Source organism: Pholis gunnellus, assembly GCF_910591455.1.
Source record: "Pholis gunnellus genome assembly, chromosome: 11".
Taxonomy (NCBI): Eukaryota; Metazoa; Chordata; class Actinopteri; order Perciformes; family Pholidae; genus Pholis; species Pholis gunnellus.
This window is the reverse complement of record NC_136538.1, coordinates 7,010,043-7,034,739: the sequence shown is the minus strand read 5'-3', so window position 1 is coordinate 7,034,739 and position 24,697 is coordinate 7,010,043. Positions and strand designations below refer to the sequence as shown.

Genomic DNA, 24,697 nt, shown 5'->3' with positions numbered 1-24,697 from the left:
CACTCATATATAAACTTTTTCAACTGCTGAAGTGTCTGTTTTCATCATTGATTCTTATTTTATTCATCATCTATGCAACTAAATTGCAGCCTAATATTACCCCAAACAGGATTCCAAACATATGCATCACTAACCAGTTTAAAGGAACCACCAACCACGCGTGCCTTGCTGCCCTTTGACCGCTTGTTATATTGGTGTGAGTGTTATAAAGATGAGCGGTGGAATTGGCTGTTTTCAAGCAGCAACATGGAGCCCAGGAGAACTCTTCAAGCAAGTCTCACTCTGTTAATCCTTGTAAGCAGCAGCAGCAGCTACGGAGGACACTTGAAATCAGGTGAGTCTTCTATCTAGTCTAGTCTAGTCTTCTATCGGAGTCATTAGTGGTAGATGTGGATCCTTCTGCTGTTCAGTCTTCAACAGTCAAAGCTGTGTTATTTAAGATTTGTCGCATGACTCTACCAACGAGCTGCCTCTTGTGACAATCACAGTTAGGTCTCCGTAAATCACGGTTAACATTCAGTTCTGACAAATGGACCTGTCGGTAGTATGAGAACGTACTTGGTCAATAGTATTTAGTCCAAATAGTATTTAGTCTGTGTTATCTTGGTAGTGATAGTCATCTGATGCACCCTTCTGCTATCTTATGTTTATGATGCACAAAAAGCTTTGCCTACATCATAAATGAGTGCTGCTTTTGAATCTATGCAGGGCCCACTCTGAAAATGGACCAGGCTCTGTTAACATTACATAACCAGCTGAGTGAAGAAGTGCAGGTCTTCTACACCTCAGATTTCTGCTACAAGGTAAAGGATGCGTACTGTCTGTTCGTCTCTTCCCTCCGTCGGTCTCGTTGTCCAAGATGTCAGCAAAGTTACCAAAGTTCTCCATTTATATATTTTGGAGGTTCTTAGTGATGGTGGTTCTCCAGTGATTTAGAGTTGGACCCTTCTGAAGGTGGTGGACTCACAAGACCGATTGGGAAAACTTAAATTAAGTTCATAGTATCTTTTGATATCCTGACTTTCAGTCCCTAATATCAGTCAAGCTTTAAAGACACTAGATCCTACATTTCCCATAATGCAACACAATGGCATTTTTGACTAGACTTGTCTGTCAAACCCCACATCCTCAGTGTGTAATGCATCTTTCTGTTAAAAATCTGAAGTCGTCATAATGTTAGATGGAGGACTTTGTACAAAAGCCAAATGTCGGTTTGTACAAAAGCCGGTACGATTCTGCTTCAGCTCATATCCTTTGCGAGTATAGTGTATCCGAGGCTTTGGGAGCATTACACATTGCATTTCACTACGTGTGTATATAACAAATAAACCATAGAATACCTTTTAATCATCATGAACCCTGCAGATTTGTCTTGAGACCCCTTTGAGAGTGCCGTACGTTAAGCCAGTGTTTCACCTGTTTTTACTCCCCAGTGTGTGTACCAGCATCTAGTTACTGTGAAACCCAACTACAACAATGCATCTGCGGTGGTCAGCACTAAATTCGCTCTGACTCTGCAAGTGGAATCACAGAGCAGGAATGCAACTCTTTGCAGGTAACAAGTTTTAACTTTGTAACAAAGCATCTATAACCAACCTACGATCCTTCGGAGGTAAAAATGCTGATTAGTTTCCTGTTGACTCATCTTAACTAGCCGTGGGAGTGTATTGCTCTGGTTTCCAGCCATGATATAGTGCGGTGGCATCCCATGATTGCATCAGCAGTCTGTGGGATTATTTACAGGGCTGGGGGAGTAATCCTGACCTGCTTTCTGGACCTGAGTGATGCCCTCCCTTAAACTACCTCCCCGGGTATCGATCAGGAGCCTTTTTGGGGTTAATAAGACCTGACATTCCACTATTGATGAAAAGGGCTCATTAAAGCTTCAGAGCTGCTCGTCCTTTGGAAGCCTCAGCGGGGATGTTAACTGGAGGAGACAGGCGGCATATTTACAAACAATCAGGACTGACAAGACACCAGGGCAGAGTTTTCCATTTGGGGGTCACCTGTAAACACGGTGCCAGAGATTCGGTTGCAACAGGACAAGCCTCTGGTGCTCTTTCTTACCCTCTGAGGTCTGGTCTTGAGCCCCCGAGATCAATGCTGAGGTCTCTAACAGGACTGTGCTGCTATTGATTCCCCTTTTCCTCTTTGAAAAAAAAAAACACTCCAAGTGATAGCTAGTATGTCATCCCAACAGTGGATCAATATGAGCGTGTAATGCATGTTTTTGGGGCCTGACACTGGAGATGACGAGAGGACAGGAGGGATGCACTTTAAGGCTTTAGACAGTAGGTGGTGCTCCTGAGCTTCATAGTGTTAAAAAGAAGGCGATAGGGAGACCATTTTTTTATAGTCGGGTCAAAAGGGAAACAGCAGCAAGTGAATGGAAAAAGGTAATTTAATATCTGCTGCTGAGGAAATATAATTTCAGCCTGTAGTTTTTATGTGCTTTTAGGGGAAGTGTGTCTCAATATTTCACTGTTTTGGATGCAGGTGGAGTCAGACGTATGGAGAAGGTGGTCATTACTCCGTTTTTATCCAGATGTCCGAGGCCACCAGTAAACCCAGCTGCACTGATGCTGTGGACAAGAAACCAAACAATGCACACCTGCGTAAGTGCACGACACTGATGAAGGACACAGGATGGTGACGTTCTGTGATCAGTTTTGAATAACACACTGGGAGCGAAGGTGATTGCTTTGCCGAGACACAGTGACAGTAAAGGAACCTTGGTCCACACTCAGGCCAAGCCTTTGATCCGCTCTCTACTTAATTGAGTCAGCAAAGAGAGGAATCACTCGGCCTGTCCACATCTACCGAGCAGTAATACTCCTCCATCTCCTGGGACATGATGCGTATTGATCAGATAAGACGTGCTTTCTTGAAAAGGGATAAAAGAAAAGCTTTTCTGTTTTGTTTTGAAGGCCTGGCTCCGCGCGTGGAGCATTGTGGGTAATACATTAGGGAGTGTGGAAGGATTAGGGCGTAATGGGATTTTGAAAGCGTCTCTCTCTCCATAATGTACACTGTACTTAACAATATTGCAGATTACGTTGTAGATCAGACTTTTAAGGCCAAGTAGCCATTATCCAAGCAGATGTATGGTCAGTGTGACGGCACCCTTCACCGTATGATGAGCTTCCATTAGCTCCGCAGACCAGTGATTACACAAACTCCCCATAGGACTGGCTCAGCTTAAGTAATGGTCTGGTCAGCAGCTCAAGGCAGGTTAGAGTTGCCCCTGCGAGGGAATTTCAAAGTTTACTTCAGCGTCTCAGATTGATCGGCCGCGGCTCTCTGTGAGCTCATTTCGACGGGTGCGGTATTCCTCAAGGATATATGTTCCTGTGCAGCTACTATCAGATCCACCCTTTAATCACGTTAGTACTGTATTCTGCATTGTTTCACAAACCACAAGTCACCTGCCGAGGATGAGGGTGAACCCTAATCGAGTTGTTCTGAAATGAGTCCATTCGTTTTCTATTCATTCCGACAATAACTAATAGAGGCGAGCGCGGCGGACGTCTGGTGTTGTTCCACTTCGTGCAGCAGAGATGCCACGACTTTTTTTTTTTCCGAGGCCGATATAGTGACCACTCTTTGTTCAGAGTGGATGTCGTCGTCGTGTGGATTCAAGCTCAGGTTGACATGGCTGCTTTTTGTTTGTTTTTCGACTGAAGACAAACACGGCGCGTACATCCGCTTTATTTCCTGTGCTTTGACGCAAGAAGACCCATACTGATATCACCCTGTGTTATAGTTCTATGATTGGTAGCACAGCTGTAAAATGTCTCAATGATTTTTTATTGCTGCTGGTGCAGATGGCGGGGTGAGCAATAATGCAGTAAACTTGCATTTAAAACAGTTTAAATGGTTTTTAGCATGATTTACGTTCAACATTTGTATCCACAACAATCAGTGAAACAGATGCAGGAACAGAAACTCTTTTTTTTGGTCCTTTTTGTTCCTTAAACAATGAATCTTTGTTCTGTGATCTATGTAGATTTCATCATTCTTTTAGCAAATCAAAGACATTTCAGCTGCTATGTTTGTGTCCTCTCGTACGATATACCTCATCTTGACCTCGCTCCTGTCTATGACGCCCTCTGACAGACCAGCTCTCTCCCTCAGTCTTTGTTTTCTTGTCCGTGTTCCAGTGTAGCCTTACATTTTCCTTTTTTCGTACGCCTGCAGGCTTAGATTACCCAGATGGATCGACCCAAGAGTTTTCCATTAGGTCCCTGTTTGTCACTTGAGGGATCCCCTCTGACACTGGTTGACTGACGGAGAGCCACAAGGGAGTCCAGAGGCGAGCAAAGCGGACAGTTTGGAGTGCTAATCAGGCCTTTTATCCCCAGTCAGATCCCATTCTGATAGAGATGTACAGCATCAAGCTCCTGACGTGGACTTCCAGACAGACGGACTATGGCGTCGGATGGTACAGTCTGATTACACAAAAGTCCCTTTTTCAACACTTCCTTTTCTTATTTTCCAGCTCTTGTGGTGGCAGCTCTCTTACTGGCCATAATCGCTCTCTTGTTCGTTATGGCACCCTACATCTACAGGTACTCGTATGTTTGTTTTTTTACATCATCCATAATGAAAATACCATCCTGCACTTCCTCCTCCCTCAGAACAAGGCAGCTCAGACTTGTTGTCCCGTTTACAGGAGCCGTTGTACATCCAAACTTATTAAGACCATGTGCTGCCGGGGCCCACAGTACTCCATGGATAATGTAAGTAAAATCTGCCTCTAATGAATGCATTAGATTAATATCTTAATAAATGCATCGAGATGACACAGAAGAGTGGTTTGATCGATTAGATTTAGATCAATCATAAAGCAATCGAATGAAATGAGTGGCAGTCTCATCAGTGCACACTGTAAAATGTTTGCGACGCTAAACATCTCTGTATGAACTGTAAAATACACAATTGTATTCATGGTTATTTGTGTATGATAATGATTTTGTTATGTCCTTGCTTGGCCCCTAAACTCCTGGAATTTCCCAGAATTTGAAGCGTTCAGAAGAGCGCCTCACAAAGCAACTCCACCACCTTTATTTCTTCACTGCAGAAAAGTATTGACTTACGATCAAACATTAAAGTTGCCTTAATCCAACAGTAACGTTGCATTATTTTCATTGGCAGCTACGCAGCCTGAGCTGCATACCAAAATTGCTCTGAGCCTCCAGTCATCAAGACGTTTAGGAGACACTAATGGAATGATTGATACAAATGTTAGCAGAGCCAATTGTACAGCAGACTTGCATGGAAGCGATGCGGCGTCGTGTCCGTCCAATCATCTTGCTTGATGGCAAGGGCTGCTGTGTAATTTCTGTGAGCATGAATGGCTCCTCTCATTCTTCCATGCAAGATGTCTCTGTCTTCCATATGCCGTCTGGATGGCATGCAGATCCATCATGACGTATTAGCGCTGGTGTCTTCCTGCTCTGGCTCTTTAAACTGCCGCGCAGAGGCCAGCGAGTTTGGGCTAATCCAACTGAGAGGGCAACAGGCCAGAGTCATCTCAGTGCTGCCTTCACAGGGAGAGGGGGAAGAAGAGGCGCCGACACACAGCACAGAGGATGACCTGTGTAGAAAGATATCCAACATCATTTAGAGGAGTTCTGACCCATGTGGCAATTTGGATTTTTGGGGTTTTGTCAGCATTTCTACATTTCGGAACAATTCTAGTTTCAACTACTTTTGTTTTGTGCTACAAGTATGTGATGGTGTTTATGTATTTCTAATTGTGTACTCTTGTTTTTAACCTCTCCATTTTTTTTTAAATTTAAAAGTACAGATAGTACCAAAAATAAAAAAACAACACTTTGGTAGAGAGAACATAAACACTGCGCTACAGAGCGTATTAGGGCCTTTCAGCCATTGTTTTGAATTCACTATCTTGGTTCAGTAGTTCTGTTCTCGTCGACCTTAATTCCAGCAGAAGCGGGCAGCGGTTTTGAGCAGAGAGCTCTAATAAGTTACCTAATCAGCATTAAAAAAGACTGTCGGACAAAGTTAGCAGCTAGCGAGCATAGAGCACCATATAGCACCATCTTTCTCAGGAGTCAACAACTAAAAAGAGCTAAAAGTAGAGTAAATATTGGACTTATTCATCAGGTGACCAGGAACGTGACTCCAAATGAATGTTGTTCCTTGTCTGCCAGATGTGTGGATGTCTCGCCTTTTCCCTGATCATCAGTATGAGCGAGAGACTTTCAATGTTTACACTTTGTTCCGTTGCCCAGAACTAGACAAAAAAAAATCAGTCAATACTGCTTTAATACGTCAAACTGAATATCAGTCACAAGTTGAAACCACACGCTCAGTAGTCCCATACAGTAAGTTAACACATGTTATACGTTTCATAACACCTTGTATGAGCCAGGCTGGTGTTTAGTTACTCAAAAGCCACATTATTTTGTCTACTCTCTAATGGTTTCTACAGGACCGAGCAGAGGCTTGTGAAGCTGAGCACGATACCACTAAAGCTAAACCAGCACGTCTGCTCTCACTGGACACTTTCCGAGGGTATGTACGCCATCAACAACCATCCTGTTTATCGGTCTATCACCACATGCGGCTCGTTCACGTGCTTATTCTTTTTAGAGCAGTCTGGGGCATGATGAAGATCTACAGGCCCGATGTAATGAATAATTACAGGGGTCACAGTCTGGCCACATGCTCCCCAAAGCTCTGGTTATCAGGCGGTATAGCTTTGGGCAGGATTTCTGATATCAGCGCGTCTCGGGTTTGGAACAGTGTGTTTCTGTTGGACAGGAGTGATGCATGTGATTGAATCTGGGCTCCCTGCTCGCCTTAATTGCGGCCTGGGGGTAGACACAAAGCACGCCTCTCTGGAAACAGGATGCTGGTGTGGCTTTGACCTCCCCCTTGCCAAATAATTGATGTAATAATACCGTCAACATATCAGCACACATCCACACGGCCATAGATCTCCTGCCAAAATGGGGAGCGAGAGGAAATCCAGCAGCATCCAGCAGACAATTGGCATCTTCTCCATCTGTGGCTTCCTTTTTGGATGGAAAACCATCTGAAACTAACCGTGCATACGTGCTGAATTCAAAGTACCACATAGTTTCCTGTAGTTTGGGAGCTGAATTAGTTGAGTTGAGACCAGACTTTGCAAAGGTTCAAGGAAAGGCTACATTTCACGTCCGTTGAGTTACGCTGCCTGCTGCAGTTCTTATTAGCAGACCATGTCACTCTGGTGTTACAGGTACTTGTCACATATTGATGTCCTGATACTACTGGAACCTGTCATACCTGGCAACACACTGAATCAAACTGTGACTCAGCAACTCGAGATTAACGCTGCGTGTGCCTCTCCACGGCCATATGACTTATGAGCCATACTCCCCAATAAGTAACAACTTTCTGCAGAGAACAGACGCATCGTCGACATAAACGCTGAGACATTTCTGCTGAAAGGTTTTCCTGATCATTGCTCAGGCTGCTCTGACATGATATACAGAGAACAGCGGGGTACGGTTGCGCGTTAATTTTTCTAAAAGGATTTGGTTTTTAATCTTGCGCCGCGCCGCTAAAAGCCTGTCGCCGGTTTCCACGCTGTGGAAAATCGCACCGTCAGTAGTTCGCGGTGCCATACGACGGAGGGAACAACTATTACAGCAAAAACAATGGATTGTCGGTTGCATTTAACACCAGCTGGCTGACTCGTTCTCTTCGTTATTTTGACTGAGCTCCAAGTTTTCCTCTGATTCGGTTTCAGATATGCTCTGATGTTTGGCCACAAAAAAAAAAAAAAAAGGAACCTTGACATTTCCACTCGAGTAGTAATTTATTATGACTAGATTGGATGTCCGTGTATTTGATACGGCCCGGCACAGTAGGTAACTCAATACTCTGCAGTGATAGAGTGCAACTAACCATTTGCAACAGGGAAATGTACTAAGCTAACACTAATTGGTAATGCATGTACAGTGATTCAAATCAAAGAAGTCCATAAGCGTCCATCAGCGAGTCATAACCAGTTGTCACTGCTGCAAGAAAGACACATCCATCTGTAATCTGTTGGCTATAAATCACGAATGCCAGACATAAATTAAGTCTATTGCTGAAGTGACAAATGCTCTTTGGAGAGCTTCACGGGGATATTTACAACTTCAACCCGATTAGGAACCGAGAAACAAGCCTGTGGTGTTTCAACCCTGGACATTATTAACTTTGGTGCGACAGAAAGCAAAGTGACGTCAGTGCACATCGTATTAATAAGCACTTGTAGTTTCCCTTAATCATAATTAGCCACCACTAGTGTCACACGTGTGTGTGGTGTTTGTACTGTAAAATTGAGCTCCGCGAGTGCTCTGCTTTGAAAAAAGATGTCCAGTAAGCTCTGATATTGCAGGGGTTTTCACCGGGTCTCATCTGGCCAGTAATTCACCTCTCGTCTTTGTCACTATGGCGACTAATGGATGTGTTTCGTCAAAATGTAAATGACGGCCTGCGTTCATATGTGTGTGAGCGCATTGGAGAGAAAGAGCACATGGACAGACGTGCCGCAAGGTTTACTCTACTTTAATAGCCCCTTTGAGATGATAGCGGCCGATTTAAAATCTTGTATCAGCAGGTTGGGGCTAAAAGAGCAGTAATGGCTTTGGTGCACCCCTTAATTGAATCTAGGCAGAGAAACAAGAGGAGGCAGAGGAAGATACAGTGCATCTTATCAGGGAGTCTTGTTCTTGGAGGTTGTCCTGATCTTGTTATGCCTCTTAAAGACCCCCTCGATGATATTACTTTTTTCTTTTTGATTCAATAAAACATGAATTAAAAGCATAAATTCAAGTATTTAGGAGGGCGGACGGCTTTGAATGTGCCTCAGAGTAAACCTCTCGACCATGCAACCGTTTACATTCCCCCACAAGTTTTGTGTGTTGTGTAATGCCCCCCCCCCCATACATACATACAGACATTCAACTCAAACACCTCTCTCCCCTCCGGTGTCTGATTCAGTGGAGCACTCCATCACGTGTGCGGTGTTTCAGCAGCCTTGGCCAGTGCTAAAGTATAAAGTGTATCATATATTAGACGCAAAGTCTTTAGTCAGCACTCCTGCTTGGGGAGATCCAGAGGACAAGTGTTCATTTCCTGAGTGATTCATAATGCTTAGATTGCATTACCTTGCATTTGTGAGTGTGACAGAATAAAAAGCCCGTCCTCTGGCCTCTTTGATTCCAAACTTCATATTGCATCAGATGTATTAGTTAGACGCTAAGAAAGCAGTTAGATACGAAGGTTTTATGCTTTATTTATAATTGTTTTTAAAAAGTTTTCACACATGTTTCCATCATTCACGCTACTGCGTGACGGTTAATCCAATTGTTGGTGATTTGCTCAACGGTGTGATATAGCGCTGACTCATTGTTGTGTCTTTGTAGGTTTGCCCTGACAGTGATGGTGTTTGTGAACTATGGAGGAGGAGGCTACTGGTTCTTTCAACATGCACCATGGAATGGTTGAGTAACGTATAAGACATATACACTTTTCAAGTAGATTCAACAGCTGGAAGGACAACAGCTGACAGCGGTCATCCTGTTTCAAGGAAAGAGCCGATACTTCTGACATTAATGTCCGCCTCCCTTCACATGAAGCCAAATGTGAAATGAATGTGTGAACCCAAAGCTATTAGTCAATGGCAGCGCTCTCCTCATCATGTCCGCAGCATATTCTGACCCGTTTGTCACTAATTATGATCAATGAAGTCTCAAACCAAACACACGGGGTGCCATTCCTCAAATGAGCCAAATCAAAGGCGCAGATCCATAGATTTAGATTGTTATTAACAACCAGGGAGGAGACGAGAAAGAGGCGGGACCAATGTTTAAATGGCAGCTGGGAGAATATGGGAGGGGCAGTGCGTGTGGAGTATACTCGCCTCCTGCAGCAGCCGCTCTTGAGAAAGAGACGGCGGTGAAAGGTCAAAGCGATGTAAACAATGTAAATAAAAGTGTTTTTAAAAAAAAAAGCTAAAATGTCACGGCCACTTTTATGTAATCCATGTCCCGTGTTTAGGGGTGTTCTTAATTTAAATCTTATAATGGCCTCTTTGCCACATCTACACGGGTGTATTGATTTCAGGGGTGGTTTGATTAATCTTCTCTTTGCTGCTGTCACAGGAGTGTAAACATTTACTCACCTTTTTGAAAATGGAAAGTTAATGACTGAAGCGGCACTTTAAGGACATAACATCGTTCTTAATTTACCTTTGTATTCATTTTGGATTGCAGAGATTATAGAAAAGGGCAAGAAGTGTGAACTGTGTCTAACGGCATCCAATTCCGGTTTGTGTGTGTCTATTGATGCTAATGTATGCTTGTGGATTTATTGCAGGTCTAACTGTGGCAGATCTTGTCATGCCGTGGTAGGTTTGCCATATTTTCAGTTCTATTTTAATACATACAAACATGCACTTTTCTTTTTTTTTTACATATATACATGTTTTAATAGCACAATACTGTTGTTCCTTCCAGGTTTGTGTTTGTTATTGGGACTTCCGTGGTGTTGGCTTTCAGATCCATGCAGAGGAGAGGAGTTAGCCGCCTGCAGCTGCTGCGCAAGGTCTCCTGGAGAACAGTCGTCCTCCTGATGCTTGGCTTCTGCTTCCTCAACTACTCTCCCCGAGACGGACCACGTAGGTGCAAAACATGTAGCGCAGGACGGAACAAATGCGTTATGTTTTGTTCTGTACTGGAGAAGATGATGAAAACACAGACTCTGTTATGTCTAATAATATGTCCACTTGTTACATGTACAGCACATTAGCAACATCGGAGAACAGAGAAGAGGCCTCTCTCTCTCTTGCGTTAATGCACCCGTTAGTCTGAAAGATGAAGCTGGGTAAAAAAACAAACTGTATAGGCTTTATGTTATGTAACATCTCAAGATTCATTCCATATCATGTCATACAAACCTGCAACAATTGCTGGTTAAATCAAGTAGACAGATTTAATCAGCAACTATATGCAGAACATTTGTTCGTTGATGAATTTACACTTTTTCTTGACTTAGCTTTATATCAAACTGAATATGTTTGGGTTTTTGACCAAAACCAGACATGTATCAATATCAGCTTGGGTTCCAGGAATTTTCATGGGTTTTCTTATTCCTAAAGAATCAGCAGACCGATTGATTAGGAAAATAATCACTATCTGCAGCCCTGATATAGTAGAAGATACATGTAATATAGCTTATATTTGGTATGTTCATAATATGCCTTGTTTTCTCAAAACTGCAGTTAGTCATGTGACAAAGACAAAGATGTGTTTTGATCCAGATGTGTGATAAAAGCCAAAGCTGCAGGGCTGTGTCAGGGGTTAAAGGAGGGGGGAAAATCCCCATTCCATCGTCCACCTGGGGATGCACAGGGCGCCCTGAACACATTAGCCATCCCCAGTGCTAATGGACTTTCCTGGGTGAATGTCTGCGTAACTGGGTTAACAAAAATATTATTATTGTGAGTGTGCAGTCTCAAAACCCAGCACCAGGGGACGTTTAACGGGCAGATTGAGCAAAAACAAGCGCTGCGGTAATGGACAATTACAAACAGATAGTGTTACACTCTTCAGCCCCATGCAGCTGCTGTAGAGGCTGCTGCTCATCATAACAGCATAGTGACTTTTACCATAAACTGCAGCTTTGTCCCTCCATCTCCAAGGACGTCCTCTGCAGTTCAGTCCCAGGGTCTGATCTAATAAGAGAGTGGAGTCATATCGGCTCAATACGTTAAACCGGTTCAATGTCAGACGGGACAGAGGAAGGTGTTAACCTTTGACAGAAAGCATGAGTCATTTCAAATAAGCGCCGCCACGGTTAGATCATCATCGAAGCGGTCACCTTGAAACTCCAGTTTTTGTTATTTCATTTTTGTTTTGTCACTGAAATGACAGACTTGCACACTGTGTTGTTGGTTCAGACGTTTAGAAAGCACTTTCATTTAATGGATGAATTTCACATTCAATTAGATAAACTCAAAAACTAATCGTGGCGAAGTGAAACACATGGCTGTTTCTCTTGATTGTGTCAATCAAAGACATTATTTAGCTCAAGGCGACAGTGTTTTTTAAAATATTTAATCTTTGACCATTTGACATCTTTTTTGGATGATGACAAGTTACAAGAAATGATCAGTCAGATGAAGACGAGGTCAGAACGTCAGAGTGTGTTCAAATAACAAAAACACTCTTTTTGAAACGTTTTTTTGGCTCAGCTCTACTTACGACTTTATTCCGTTCTGCTCACTTCCACCATAGAATCACTGTTTTATTCAATCTATCACTGAAAGTGCTCAGAGATGGGAAGTAGAGACAGCAGAGCTTTCACTTCTTAAATGATATTGAACGTCAGGAAGGGTCTCAATTCCACACCCAAAAAAACCTACAGAAATAAATCAGAAAGTGAAACAAAAGATTTTACAGTTTCCTGCTAAACTGTGACTTTTTTTCATTTAAGTGACAAATGTGTGTGGGGAGACAGATATAGTTAGTTATCTGGGTGGAGGTGTAACCAGCAGACAAATGTGTCAAAAGTAAGAGCTTCCTCCTTTCCCATGAAAGGAGAGATTTCCGCCTCTTATTTGATTTGTCCGGATCAATGATTGGGATTACACGTTTTTCACGGCACTTTGTGCGGCAAAGAGGTTTTCAATTAACTAATGTCTAGATTACCATCAATCTCTCTACTACAAGCCCATTTTATCTCCCCCCCCCCCCCCCCCAATTTGCCGAGACAAAGAGATAACTGGGAATCTTTGATTAGCTTCCCAGGTTCTTGACGTGTCCGTATCCTGAAGGCTGACACCATTTCCCCGGTGTGGCCAGCTGTCCATCATCCTCCTTCAGGAAGCAGTAGCACTGTGGTGGAACGATAGAGACGAGGTTCTCTTGTCCTCCACTATAAATCTCCTGATTTATAATTTGCTCAGATCAGCAGGAAAAGCTCCACACCGCTGAGTTATATCTGAGCTTGTACATGAGTCGTAAGGTCATGTGTTCATCGTTGGGTGTCGAGGCACTTGTAGGCGTTTCATGCTGCGTGCCGTTGACTGTGTTTCAGTGTCCTGGTCCTGGCTGAGGGTCCCTGGAGTGCTGCAGCGTCTGGGCTTCACCTACTTTGTTCTGTCCCTCCTGCAGACTTTCTGGGGCCAGAAAGAAATCCCACTGAGAGCGGTGAGCAGCTCTGTCAAGTCCACTTTAGTCTGTCATTACACACCAGGGGGACAAAGGGGAAAAAGTCCAGCCTGAAACAAACACATTTATAAAAAGCTAATTTGCTGCCAAGTTGCACCTTAGATTCCATAGTCTGTTACTGTCGCTGCGATATCTGGCCAAACGTGCATCCAAATACTGATGTTAAACGGTGTCAAAGGAGATTATTTGTGTGCTGTGATGCAGAATCCCTGGTGGAGCCCCGTCCAGGACGTGGTCCTCTACTGGCCACAGTGGCTGATTATCATCCTGCTTGAGACTCTGTGGCTCTGCATCACTTTGCTCATGCCCGTACCCAACTGCCCCACGTAAGTCCAAACAAGGTTCCCTCTGTTGTCTAACTGACCCAAGTGCAATCCTCTCATTAATCAACCGCACACACATATGCTAAACGTGTAAATCTCTCCATGCTGAGATGATCTCCAGTTGGGGCTGCAAGCAGCGGTGTTAATGTGCACCTTGTGTGTTGCCGGTGTTATGAACCGCCGTGATTTATGGGCCTGTGGTGGATGCTTCAGAGGGCATAATTAGCCAATCTCAGTCTGTCATGTGCAATAAGAGGAGCGGAGGCAGAGGATCCATCTTCCTCGCTCGGCGTCTTCTGCTCAGTGCTGCTTTTTTTCTCCCCATTTCTGTGGCCCTGCATGGCATCAGTGTTAAAATAGTCTGAGTTCAAATAGTGGCACTGTCTCTTCCAACGTGTAATTTGTTTGTTTGTTGTTGTTGTTTTTTTTGGTGGAATGTGAGGATGATAATGATGCGTTTTATTTATAGGTGCCCTCAGGGACACCTTACAGGCACAGTTAAAAAGCAGCAGTGTATCATAAAATCAAACAAACCGGAGATATACAATAATAAGTGGATGTACTCATTAATTAATTAAAGTGAATATCTTGCGAGAGAGAGTTTGTGCAGCTGAAGGCTGAGTCTAGACCTCATGGTAGTCAGCGACATGTGGTGAACACAAAGCTTAAAGCAGTCGGATAGAAAAACCTGCCTGAGGAACTTAGTGTCTCGTGTTCTAAGCATTTTGTTTCGTTGTTTAATCACTTATTATTTTGTTACCTTTTCAATGTTAAAAAAAAAGTCTTTTAATACTGATGATTCTATGATGTTTGCTATCAGAGGGTATTTGGGAGCTGGTGGAATCGGTGATAACGGTCTTTACCCAAACTGCACTGGAGGCGCAGCAGGATACGTTGATAGCTGGATGTTTGGTGACAACATGTACAGATACCCCACATGCAAAGTAAGATCTTTTTCACACACAGCATTCATTATTTTATCCATCTATCTTAAAACCTTACAGGTGGAATTAAAACCACCTTGCTGGTCCTTTTCATCTTGCTTTTTCCAGGAAATGTATCGCACCACGCAGCCCTTTGACCCGGAGGGGGTTCTGGGTACAATCAACTCCATTGTCATGGGATTCCTGGGGATGCAGGTACGATGGATCATTTATTTCTCCTGATCGGAGTTCTTTTTAAGGTGTCAGCAAATTTGTTTAGTTCCAAATTTCCTATTGCTTGGGATTGGAGTAATGTTTTTCATGATACTGTATTTTGCAAATGTGTCGTTTAGCTCAGTTCAGGTTATATATTGAATAATTATGAAGGCTAATTAAAGGGGTCAGGTCAACCTGAATGGGTTTTGTGATATCTGACATTTCATTTGTGACGCTCAAACCTTTGTTGGCACCACTGTCTCAACTGAATCGCTCTCCATTCCCCCCCCACAGTAAGTAATAAACGGTTGCAAGCAGCAAGTGACCTGGAACAATTTACGGAAATGTTGGTTTTGTGTTTCATAAATTAATTGTCGCACGTCGACGCAACTTCTAGGAACGTCTTTTATTAAAACAATGTCCTACGTAAAGTACCAATGCTAATAAAATGAGCTGTCGTACCGTTTTTTAACGGCAGGGTTTTACCATTTCTTTCTCGTATCGGTATACCGTGCAACACTGCAAGAGAGGGGCCGGCGCTAGTGACAACAAACCCGTAAATCGTTCTAAAGCACAAATGTACACATCCCCACCTCCTAGCAGTAGTTCACTGTGTCCTTAAACCAAGATTATGTGAACGACTCTTTCCCGCCTAATTGTAAGTGCACAGCTGCCCCCCTTTAATGACAAAATGTTGTGAGGGAAAAAGTGAAGAGAGAGAGCTTTAGGTCTTTAGACCTGAGCTTCTGATGGCGACTGTGTCACTCATAACCATTTGTGTTGTGGGAAGTAGCCGTGCAAAAGCAGCCACATTGCTCAATTCCCAGTGGGCGGTGAGCACTGAGCCCTTCAGTCAGCGAGTCTTAGACGACACGCCAGGTGTCCGCTGCCCTCCTCTGTGCTCGCCCGTGCTAATGTCCTCAGCTGAAACATATTCATCATCACCAAATTAATCAGAGGGTGTGGATGACTTCCACCCCACATCTGGAGAAATGTGACCGCCACGTCAGGGACACACGGCATTGACACCCACATCCCAGGCATATTCGGTTACCCAAGGACAAATACATGTCCACACCGGTTGTTGGTGTTTACACAGTATTTCTCATTAAATGTATGATTTAAATGCCTCCTTCTACCGCAGGCCGGGAAAATCATCATTTTCTACAAGGGGACGAACAGCCGCATCCTCTGTCGATTCCTAGTGTGGGCCGTCATCCTGGTACGTTACATCATGCGGAGGCTTTAAACACAGCTGGTAAAGTAAATGAGCATAAAAGTGAATTGATCATTTAAAACCAAGACAACAAATCACTTTAAAACATCGTCCTGCCTCTATGACTCACACAGAGCTAAGCACCTTTATGGTTTTGCCTTGCAACATGTTTTCCTGCCACTCGGGTATTACTCATAAAGCCATTCATTAGCAGGACTTAGTTGAGGACATGTGTGTGTGTGTGTGATCTCGGTACAATTAAACAACATCCATGTGTGGCTGTGTTTCCGGGCAGGCATGGGTATCCAGTGCCTCAAGGGCATATGCACTGTCTCCCATTGCCTCGTGTGTCTCACATGTGGTTTTAGATTCAAAGAGTTGTGCATATTACTTACGGTCTACTGCATCTGATGAAGAGAATGGCTAATTCACAAACCTGCACAGTCTCAACAAATATTTACAGACCAATCACATGACGGTATGGATACAGCGGAATAACAGAAATAGATCAAAGTCCATTCAAACCCAGAATAAAAAGATTAATTTCTTCATAAACCTGCGAAGAGAGCATTTGTGGTTGTATTTGTTTTGGATCTGTGTTCGTTCTGGGTGGTCTCACAACACAAGAAGAGGCAAGCTGGCCTCTATTTCATTGAGAGGGGGAATGCGTCCCACAGGGAGAAGCCAAGTGTTATACGAGACGGCCCGTTTTGCATTTCTAAACCTGTGACAGGAGGCTGTGAAGTCTGCTCTAACGAGATTGACAGATATCCATGTAGAAAGGCGTTGCTGAGCTCTGCTTGGCCGCTGTCTGTATGCACGTACGGCGAGATGCTGCAGAGATGAAGCCGGTTTGCAAAGTGTTGTTTGTAGGAGCCTGCATGCCGTGGAGGCAGACATCCTGAGCTGGCAGTGCTGTGACCTGAAGCGATGATGGAGCTGGAGGAGCTGGCGGCATCACTCAGCCTTTGAAATCAAACTGTGCAGGATGAAAAGGAAAAACACAGAAACAGACCCAATTAGTTTTAGGTTATGTCGTTGTTGTACATTACTGTTACTTTTCTACTATTTTAGACATCAGGTTCCTGCAGACGTGCATGTGTAACTGTTTGACCATTGTGATTAAATCACACGAAAGGTTCTTAAATTAAGTCAACAATTTCATCCATTAACTTAGTTTTTATCACTGCTTCATCTGACGTTTGTCGCATCAAGTCAAGTTTATTTGTGTAGCCCAATATCGCATGCAATATCTCAATGGAGTTGTCAGGCCTGTGATGCTAATGGCTCCTCTTCTAGCCCACACTTTCCACAAAGAAAAGAAAAATCCCCCAAAAACCTCAGCATGTGAGAAAACAAGACGAGGAGTGCACAGTCATGCTCGTAGCTCTGTGAGGCTGCATTTAGCCACAGCAGTGCTCTTGCGCTAAATGCTAACATGCTCACAATAACGACATGCAAGCAGTTAAGTTTACCATGTTATAGTTTAGCGTGTTAGCATGCTAACATTTGCTAATCGCCTAATAAACCACAGTATTGAGTATTAAGATCTGATGATGTAAGAGAATCACCAAAGTTGTTACAATTAATCCTCGGGGGAGCGTGAATGTTTGTTCTACATTTTATGGCGATCCATAAATTAAATGTCCAGACATACAAATGTTGACCTCGTGCTGGCGTTGGAGAAAGTAAAGTCGGGGCTAAACAATTCTTTAAGATTCATCATCTGGGAACCATGAATGTCTGTACCAGATTATGCAAATACGTTTTTTTAGTTGCGGACAGACAGACAAACACTGCCGTCCCCAAACAACAATTGTAAAAAAACTAAAAGGTTGTTTAAAACCATACTACAACAATACTGTAATCCAATAAGTATTTGATAATTGTAATAGGTCAGGATGTGATCAGGTAAGAATCCTGTTCATGTGAGAATCAATTTAAATTCTGTTGTGAGAATTGAATGTCGTTAACCTCAATTCTTAAATGACAAATCTCCCCATTATGTCTCCTGGTGTTGAATCTTATTGACTATCATTGTGGAGCGAGTGACTGGAGGGAGCTGAAATATATTAGATCCATTTGGCTTCTCCCAGAGGCACCAAGTGATAAAGTAACACATGAGGAAATAAATAAACATTAGGCTTTTATGTTTTCCCACCGTATCTCTTGGTTCACGGTGGGGATGCTACTCAAGATTGTGATGCTGGAGATGTTATATTGAGGATCATACAGCGTTTAGTGATTGATCAATACAGGGACTTAAAAATCCTGCTTAACTGAAATGGAGAATAACAATAAAATAGATTTTCTCACATTGCAATGGTTGATAGAGAGAGCTGGCCTTCTTTTTTATTGATTCTGGGAAGAGATACAGACCATGTGTAAAGTATGAATACAGCTTGCGATCGCCCCATGTGTTCTGCTGCGTATGTCTATTTACTTTTGGTTTCTTCTTTAATCTCTAGTAGCTAAATAAGCTAAATCTGTTTTTAGTCCCACAAAAGAAAGAAAGCAAAATAAGTTTTTGGCCTGCTCTTCATATTGACTTTTCCAATCTGATTTGGCCTGAGAGGGGAGGCAGAGCTGAACTGAACCGCCTGTAGTTTCAGACATGTGCTCTTAACATTAGCAGGTCGTCTCGGTGGAGGGAGGGAGCTCATTTCTGCAGGCATCCAACCACAGGATTGATATTATGCACAGGAGGTTCACCAACCAGAACCAGAAAGTGTTGATACAGTAAAAGACAAGCCAGGTTTTACACCACAGTGAGCTCACTGTGGTTTTGATTTCTTTTTTTTTTTTGCGGCAGATTGATATTCAGGGGCGACCATGCATCTTCCTCCTAATAAACAACAGCCCCTGTTAATTAAAATCCAACGATCAGGCTCCAGAAGTGAGATTGAAATTGAGCGATTGCCCCACATACCAGCCCCGTCCCACATCCTGCTGCCTGGATAGCCTGGAGACTCAATCGCGCCCCGGCTAGGCTATTTCCACACCATCGATTCTGTCATCTATACACATGATGGATATGCACCGAACTAGCATGTTTGGACTCTGATCCATTGCCCTGGGTTTCTCTCTGGAGCACACAACGTTTCCTCAAGTATCTAAATCACATGTAAAGGTAAATAGATGAGACAATAAAAGCTTTTAGTGATAAAAGAGTTATCGAGATCATACACAGTTCCTCTGTATCGTGGCTGGTAAGGCTGTGGAGTTGACTTCAGATGGGGTGTGACTCTGGAGGTGGCTGTCTTTGAGGTGCACCACATTCCAGTGTGGAGGATCAAATTGGCGTGTTTGCATTCCGATATTGTGTGTGTGTGTGTGTGTGTGTGTGTGTGTGTGTGTGTCTTGATGGACCTTAATCATCTGACTTTCAGATAATCGGTTAATCTGCCGGACTCTCTTTATTCTGTTGCCTCACGTTTTTAGCAGCCCAATACTACTTGCTTTATCGCCCTCCATCGATTTGAAATCTGTTTCATTTCCACCCTCAGGGAATCTCTGCAGCCATCCTTTCTAAGTGCACACGAGACGGAGGATTTATACCTGTCAATAAAAACCTTTGGTAAGTGCTTCCTGACCCTCTAAATCCAGCCACTTTTCCTCACAAAAGAAAGGATGGGTTTCCAACAGGCACAAATCAAGGCTGCTAAAACACGCGTTTACTTACCTCTAACGACAGCTACGACTGTAAATAATCACCCGCGCTGTCGGGAGTGTGAGGTGGAGCGGTTATACATCCTCACAACATGATCACTCTTCCTTACAGCCAGGAAAATAGAGGATGCTTTATCCTCTCTACTCTCCTCGCTACACATTTTACCAGCTCCGTGTGATGGAATGAGATCAAGCTCTGGGAAAAGGCATCTATATAACCACAGTGTTGTCTCACCGCTCCCGAACTATCATATGCCTTTTTGGTAAAACAAGGTGCGGCATTCTTGAGAAGTGTGTGTGTGTGTGTAATGGTTTTGCATGAAATGCGGCGTAATTGCAACCTCAGACGCACATTACTTTACGAGCTCTGCATTTGTTCCACTCCCACATTCCCCTTAGTATGACGTGAATCATTTTAATGTTGCAGCAGGAAGACTACCATTTCATCTGTGATGTGTAAGCAAATTCTTCACGATGTTCCACAGGGGGCCCCCGCTAACGCTCTGCTCATCCCTCGCCATTACCTGGCTGGCTTTTATAGGCAGTTCATCATACACAGGTTATTGAGCTCTTGAGTACGAGTCCCTGCCTGGATGTCTAGAAGTAATTAACTCCCGGCTAAGAATCCTTTTTGGCCCCACTTCAGCTGAGATAAAAAAAATAAATAAATTAAAAAGGCCCACTGCAAGGAGGCTCCGGGAGGCAGCCATTTTACATCAGTTGATATTACATCAAACATTCTTGCACTTAGGAACAGACAGGGACATGGCTGGCTGGCACGGCTCCACGGGGCACGTGCCAAGGATCCACCGCTGATGCTGGGACAGTTTGCTGGATTGGCTCGAGACCCCCTGGGCGTTATTTAGCTGCAGCACAGGATTGATAGACTCTGTTTTTACACCCTTGTTCACACCGCACCACTTACATTTTAGTGATGCCAGATGCACGTTGTTGTAAAGTGTTGCTGATGGTCTGTCTCTCCAGGTCGCTGTCCTATGTGGTGTGTATGGGCTGTTTCTCCTTCCTGCTGCTGGGAGGCATGTACTTTGTCATCGATATGAAGGGCTGGTGGGGCGGACAGCCATTCATATACCCAGGTACTGTTTATTCACAAATCAACGGGCTCCCTGTATTACACTGGTATGTTATGCTTTGGTTAAAAAAACAACAACCTCAGAAACATTATTGGCACATGATTAAGCACCTCAGAAGTTGGCAGAGAGCGAAACAGAGCTACAAGGAGAGTGAATGTTGAACTTGAGGCCAAATGACTGCGTACTTGTCGGATGTGTAAATAGACAACTGTTTGCTAACAAGTTCGCCATGTCAACTTTAGATATGATGACATATCAGTGTTGTGCTAAAACATCAGTTAAATCAGGCGTAAAGGAGAAATTCTGGTACATTACAACCTGGGTCAAATAACTGCAGCCTTGTTAACACTTTAAGTGCACTTTGCACTCGCTACCTCCATTGAAGTAATTGGGGAAACAGGAAGTCTGATATATCGGAGCAAGCAAAAGCAAAACCAGTTTTACATTTAATTCTTTAGTCTTGATCAGACTCAGAGGCGAGCATTTAAAATCATTAATGTAAAATATAACTTGATTTTGAAATATATGTTTTGTCTGAATTTTTCCAAAGTTTTCCAAATCTCTACAGCGGAGGTGACGAGTGCAAAGTATAGCACGACTCATGAAGAATGAATAAATAAACATACTTTACATTAAAGCAGAGTAGTCCTGTTTGACTCTTCTCCTCTCGTCCTCAGGGATGAACTCCATCTTTGTCTATGTTGGCCACTCTCTCCTGGGTTTCTACTTCCCCTTCAGCTGGGAGATGCGCTTCCAGGACAGCCACTGGGAGTGGCTCTTCCAAAGCCTGTGGGCGACCGCTCTGTGGGTGCTCATCGCTTACCTGCTGTACAGGAAGAAATTCTTCCTCAAAATATAAACCAGGATGATCACACGTCCCCTTTTCATTCTATAGATGCGATTTATTTTTTTTTGTTCCAAGCAAACGCTATTCATGTTAAATTATATAGATTATCATAACTTCAGTGGGAAAAATCTGGCCTACTGTTGTTTGCTTACTTGACAGTGTACTCATTTGAATGAATTGTACTGATGCTAATATCCGAGCCTTCTGATAAAGCAAGCGGCTCAGAGAAAGTGCTTTTAAGTTGTGATCAAACATGCTGCCGCACAGCAAACAAGTATGAAAATGTTCATCCATGAAACCCATTAAAGCAGTAATTTCTAAAGAACATGTCTGATTCATCGTCAGTGTGGGCAGCCGAGGATTTATTTGATGCCACTTGTTTTGTGCACTGAATAGACTGATTAAATCAAATATACTGAGGTGGTACTTAACAAATTACGCCGAGTGATTCCACTACACACCAGGCCAGCCATTATGAGTCTGTTGCCATGGCCACTCCTTCTCCTTCTGTCTGTGTGTGTGTGTGTGTGTGTGTGTGTGTGCACCGATACCATCTGCTGTCCGAGTGACAGTACTTTAATAGGGGTCAAGATGCACAGCTCACAAAGGAGTTTCATTAATGGGACCGACACCTCTTCCACTCATTGTATTAGAAAATCAGGGAAATTACACAAATCCAATTCATCAGAGCGCAGCGACGTGCCCCCTCATAGAGCCCGAGCTCGTTACCGGTTTCACATTCTACATATTTAACACATTGAGCTACTCACCTGCTGAAACCCAGTTTATTTTACTGTTTTGGATTCTAACATTTCCACATGGTTGACAATCGGGTTGAGTGATTTATCGCTGTGTAGAACGCACACATGACGGTATTGAACCCTCGGCATCAGGTCAGGTGGTGTGTGTACATCATGAAATGAGCATCTAGTTAATGAAATGGAGAAGCATCGTGCTCTTCTTCCAGAGTGAAGCCATATTACACGCTGCTCAGTAATGACATTGCGTAATATGCTGTAGTGGTTTTGGTAAGTGTCTTACGAACAGAAGTTGTTGTTTGAATCCCTGTAGGTGCATCCTGCCTTCTTGAACAACACTCAAGTTCATAATTGCTTTCCCAAACTACCGAGCCAGCGAGCAATGGAAACGCATAGCTGCATCTTCTTGAGATGAAAATGAAATCGATACAGACTCACCACCGAGGTCTAAAGATATCTTTTTGTGTGCTTACATGCAGTGATAAAGCTTTTTAATTTAGATATAAGCATTATCTAACTCAATATGAGCGACTTACAGGAACTGCAGCAGCTCAAAACTCATTAGAAACATCCCAAGAAGTTGTTAATACTGATCAGAATTAGAACGTCTAGACAGCGGAGATGATGAATATTCCGCTTATGTTTCAGATTGAATTTCTGCAACAGAGACATCGTCAGAATAAGCACACAAGAAAGCGTTGTCGTGGTTCAATGACTACACCACAACATTTCCGTGTCTCTATTGATTCTCAGTGAGCATATGTCTCAGGATACCTATAGCCCGTCATATGGAAACTTTATCCCAGATACAATGTTCTCATTCAGACCGCTCGGCTCGTCTTATATCACATAATGATCCCCACACTCTCCCTTGATACAGCCAGCAGCATTGACGGTGAACATGTGGGTACAGTATCTGCTAACGTGTTGACATCAATATTATATCTTAAAGAAAGTGACACATTTCTTAAGCAGCACCTTTTTATTTTATATTCATATATTGGGTTTTAGATAGAAGCTGAAAGGCAAATCAGTGTTGTTTGGCTGTATAACAATAAAATTGAATTTAATAGTAATATAATCTGGATATTTTTAGGCTTTCAACTTATATTTTCAGCAGGTCCCAAGTCAGTATAATTCAAATGAATGATATAATACAAATAAATATAAACTGACTACAGCTATTTATTTGACTTACTCACGTAGGATTCTTCCTCTTTATATACAGTCTATGGTTTCTTCTAGTATTTCCTTTTTTTTTTTTAAATATAGCCTAGTTGATACAAATGAAACAAATTGGACCAAAGACAGCAGGTGCAAATATATAATACTAGTGTTTTCTTCCTCTTGGCGGAAGTGGCTGGAGCTCCTGGGAAGCCCTGCTGTCCCCTCTGCAGCCCAGTGAGCTCCAGTGTTTGTGCTCCATGCAGAGACATTGATTGGAGAGCGATAGCTGTGTGAGTGACTGGTGTCCTGCCCCGAGGCTGCAGCAATGCATCACTCCACACACCATCCACAGAGAGATCCCTCACTTCAACGACGGCCTTTGGCCACGAACATACACTCAATACCTGAGGGGAGGGGGGGGTAGGTCCCCCCTCAGAGTTTGGCCAGAGTCACACAGCTGGTCTTACAGTGTTGGGTGATTTTGTTTTGGGACTTAAAAGTGTAATTTATGAGCAGACAGACACTTAGTTATTGGGGAAGTATAACTAATTCATATGGTGTTTTAGGGCTGCAGCTCAGCGGTGAAATGGTTCATCATTCAGCCTGATCCATCCCCGTTGGCAGGAGTTCCTCAGATGCTGGGCCGCTGACTGAAACCTTGTTCTCAAATAGACCTTTTAAAAATATTTGAATCCACTGAAGTAAACCTGTTAATGCCATTGGTGCTGCTAGATGTGAGATAATGATACACTTCATACATGATTACAGATCTGTTATGATGAAGCAGTGATTAAAATGAGCTCACCTGATATACCCTTTTTAATAAAACAGTGCCTGTACCTTTAAAATGCACCATTTAATGATAATTGTTAATAATTTTTTTTCTCCCCCCGCGGAGTGTTAATGAGGTGACTGACCTGTTAAATTATGCTCTTAAATTTCCTGTAGATGCTGTGCTGCCTGCTGCTGCGGAAGCAGCGGGGCAGTGAGTAGTGAAGCAGTGAAGCAGTGAGCCTCCTCCCCCTGTCCAGCGAGCCAGTTAGCCAGCCAGCCAGTCAGCCCAGCAGCAGCCACTGGAGCCGCACACAACAGCGCGTCTATGGGACACTGAGGATTTCATCCCCCTGCCCGGAGCCGCGCGCACAGGACACCCACTGGTTTATTCAGCGCCTTCATTGCTCTGAACGGTTTGATTTTTTGTTTTTGGTTGTGGTTTTTTGTATTCGTCGCTCTAAGGAACTTTTTTGAA

At 43.3% G+C, this 24,697-nt stretch overlaps 1 protein-coding gene across 1 annotated transcript; it reads left to right on the top strand.

The window, feature by feature from the left end:
- Positions 1–234: 234 nt before the first annotated feature.
- Positions 235–21,818, top strand: LOC306703354 (heparan-alpha-glucosaminide N-acetyltransferase). The gene is made up of 18 exons (XM_079169298.1): positions 235–334; positions 709–803; positions 1,434–1,555; positions 2,497–2,615; positions 4,499–4,568; positions 4,673–4,739; positions 6,458–6,540; positions 9,429–9,505; positions 10,381–10,411; positions 10,521–10,681; positions 13,102–13,214; positions 13,440–13,561; positions 14,379–14,502; positions 14,611–14,697; positions 15,842–15,919; positions 19,420–19,490; positions 20,567–20,679; positions 21,354–21,818. Exons 1-18 carry the CDS (start codon positions 247–249, stop codon positions 21,533–21,535), a joined length of 1,803 nt encoding a protein of 600 aa, XP_079025424.1. The 5' UTR covers positions 235–246; the 3' UTR covers positions 21,536–21,818.
- Positions 21,819–24,697: the final 2,879 nt, after the last annotated feature.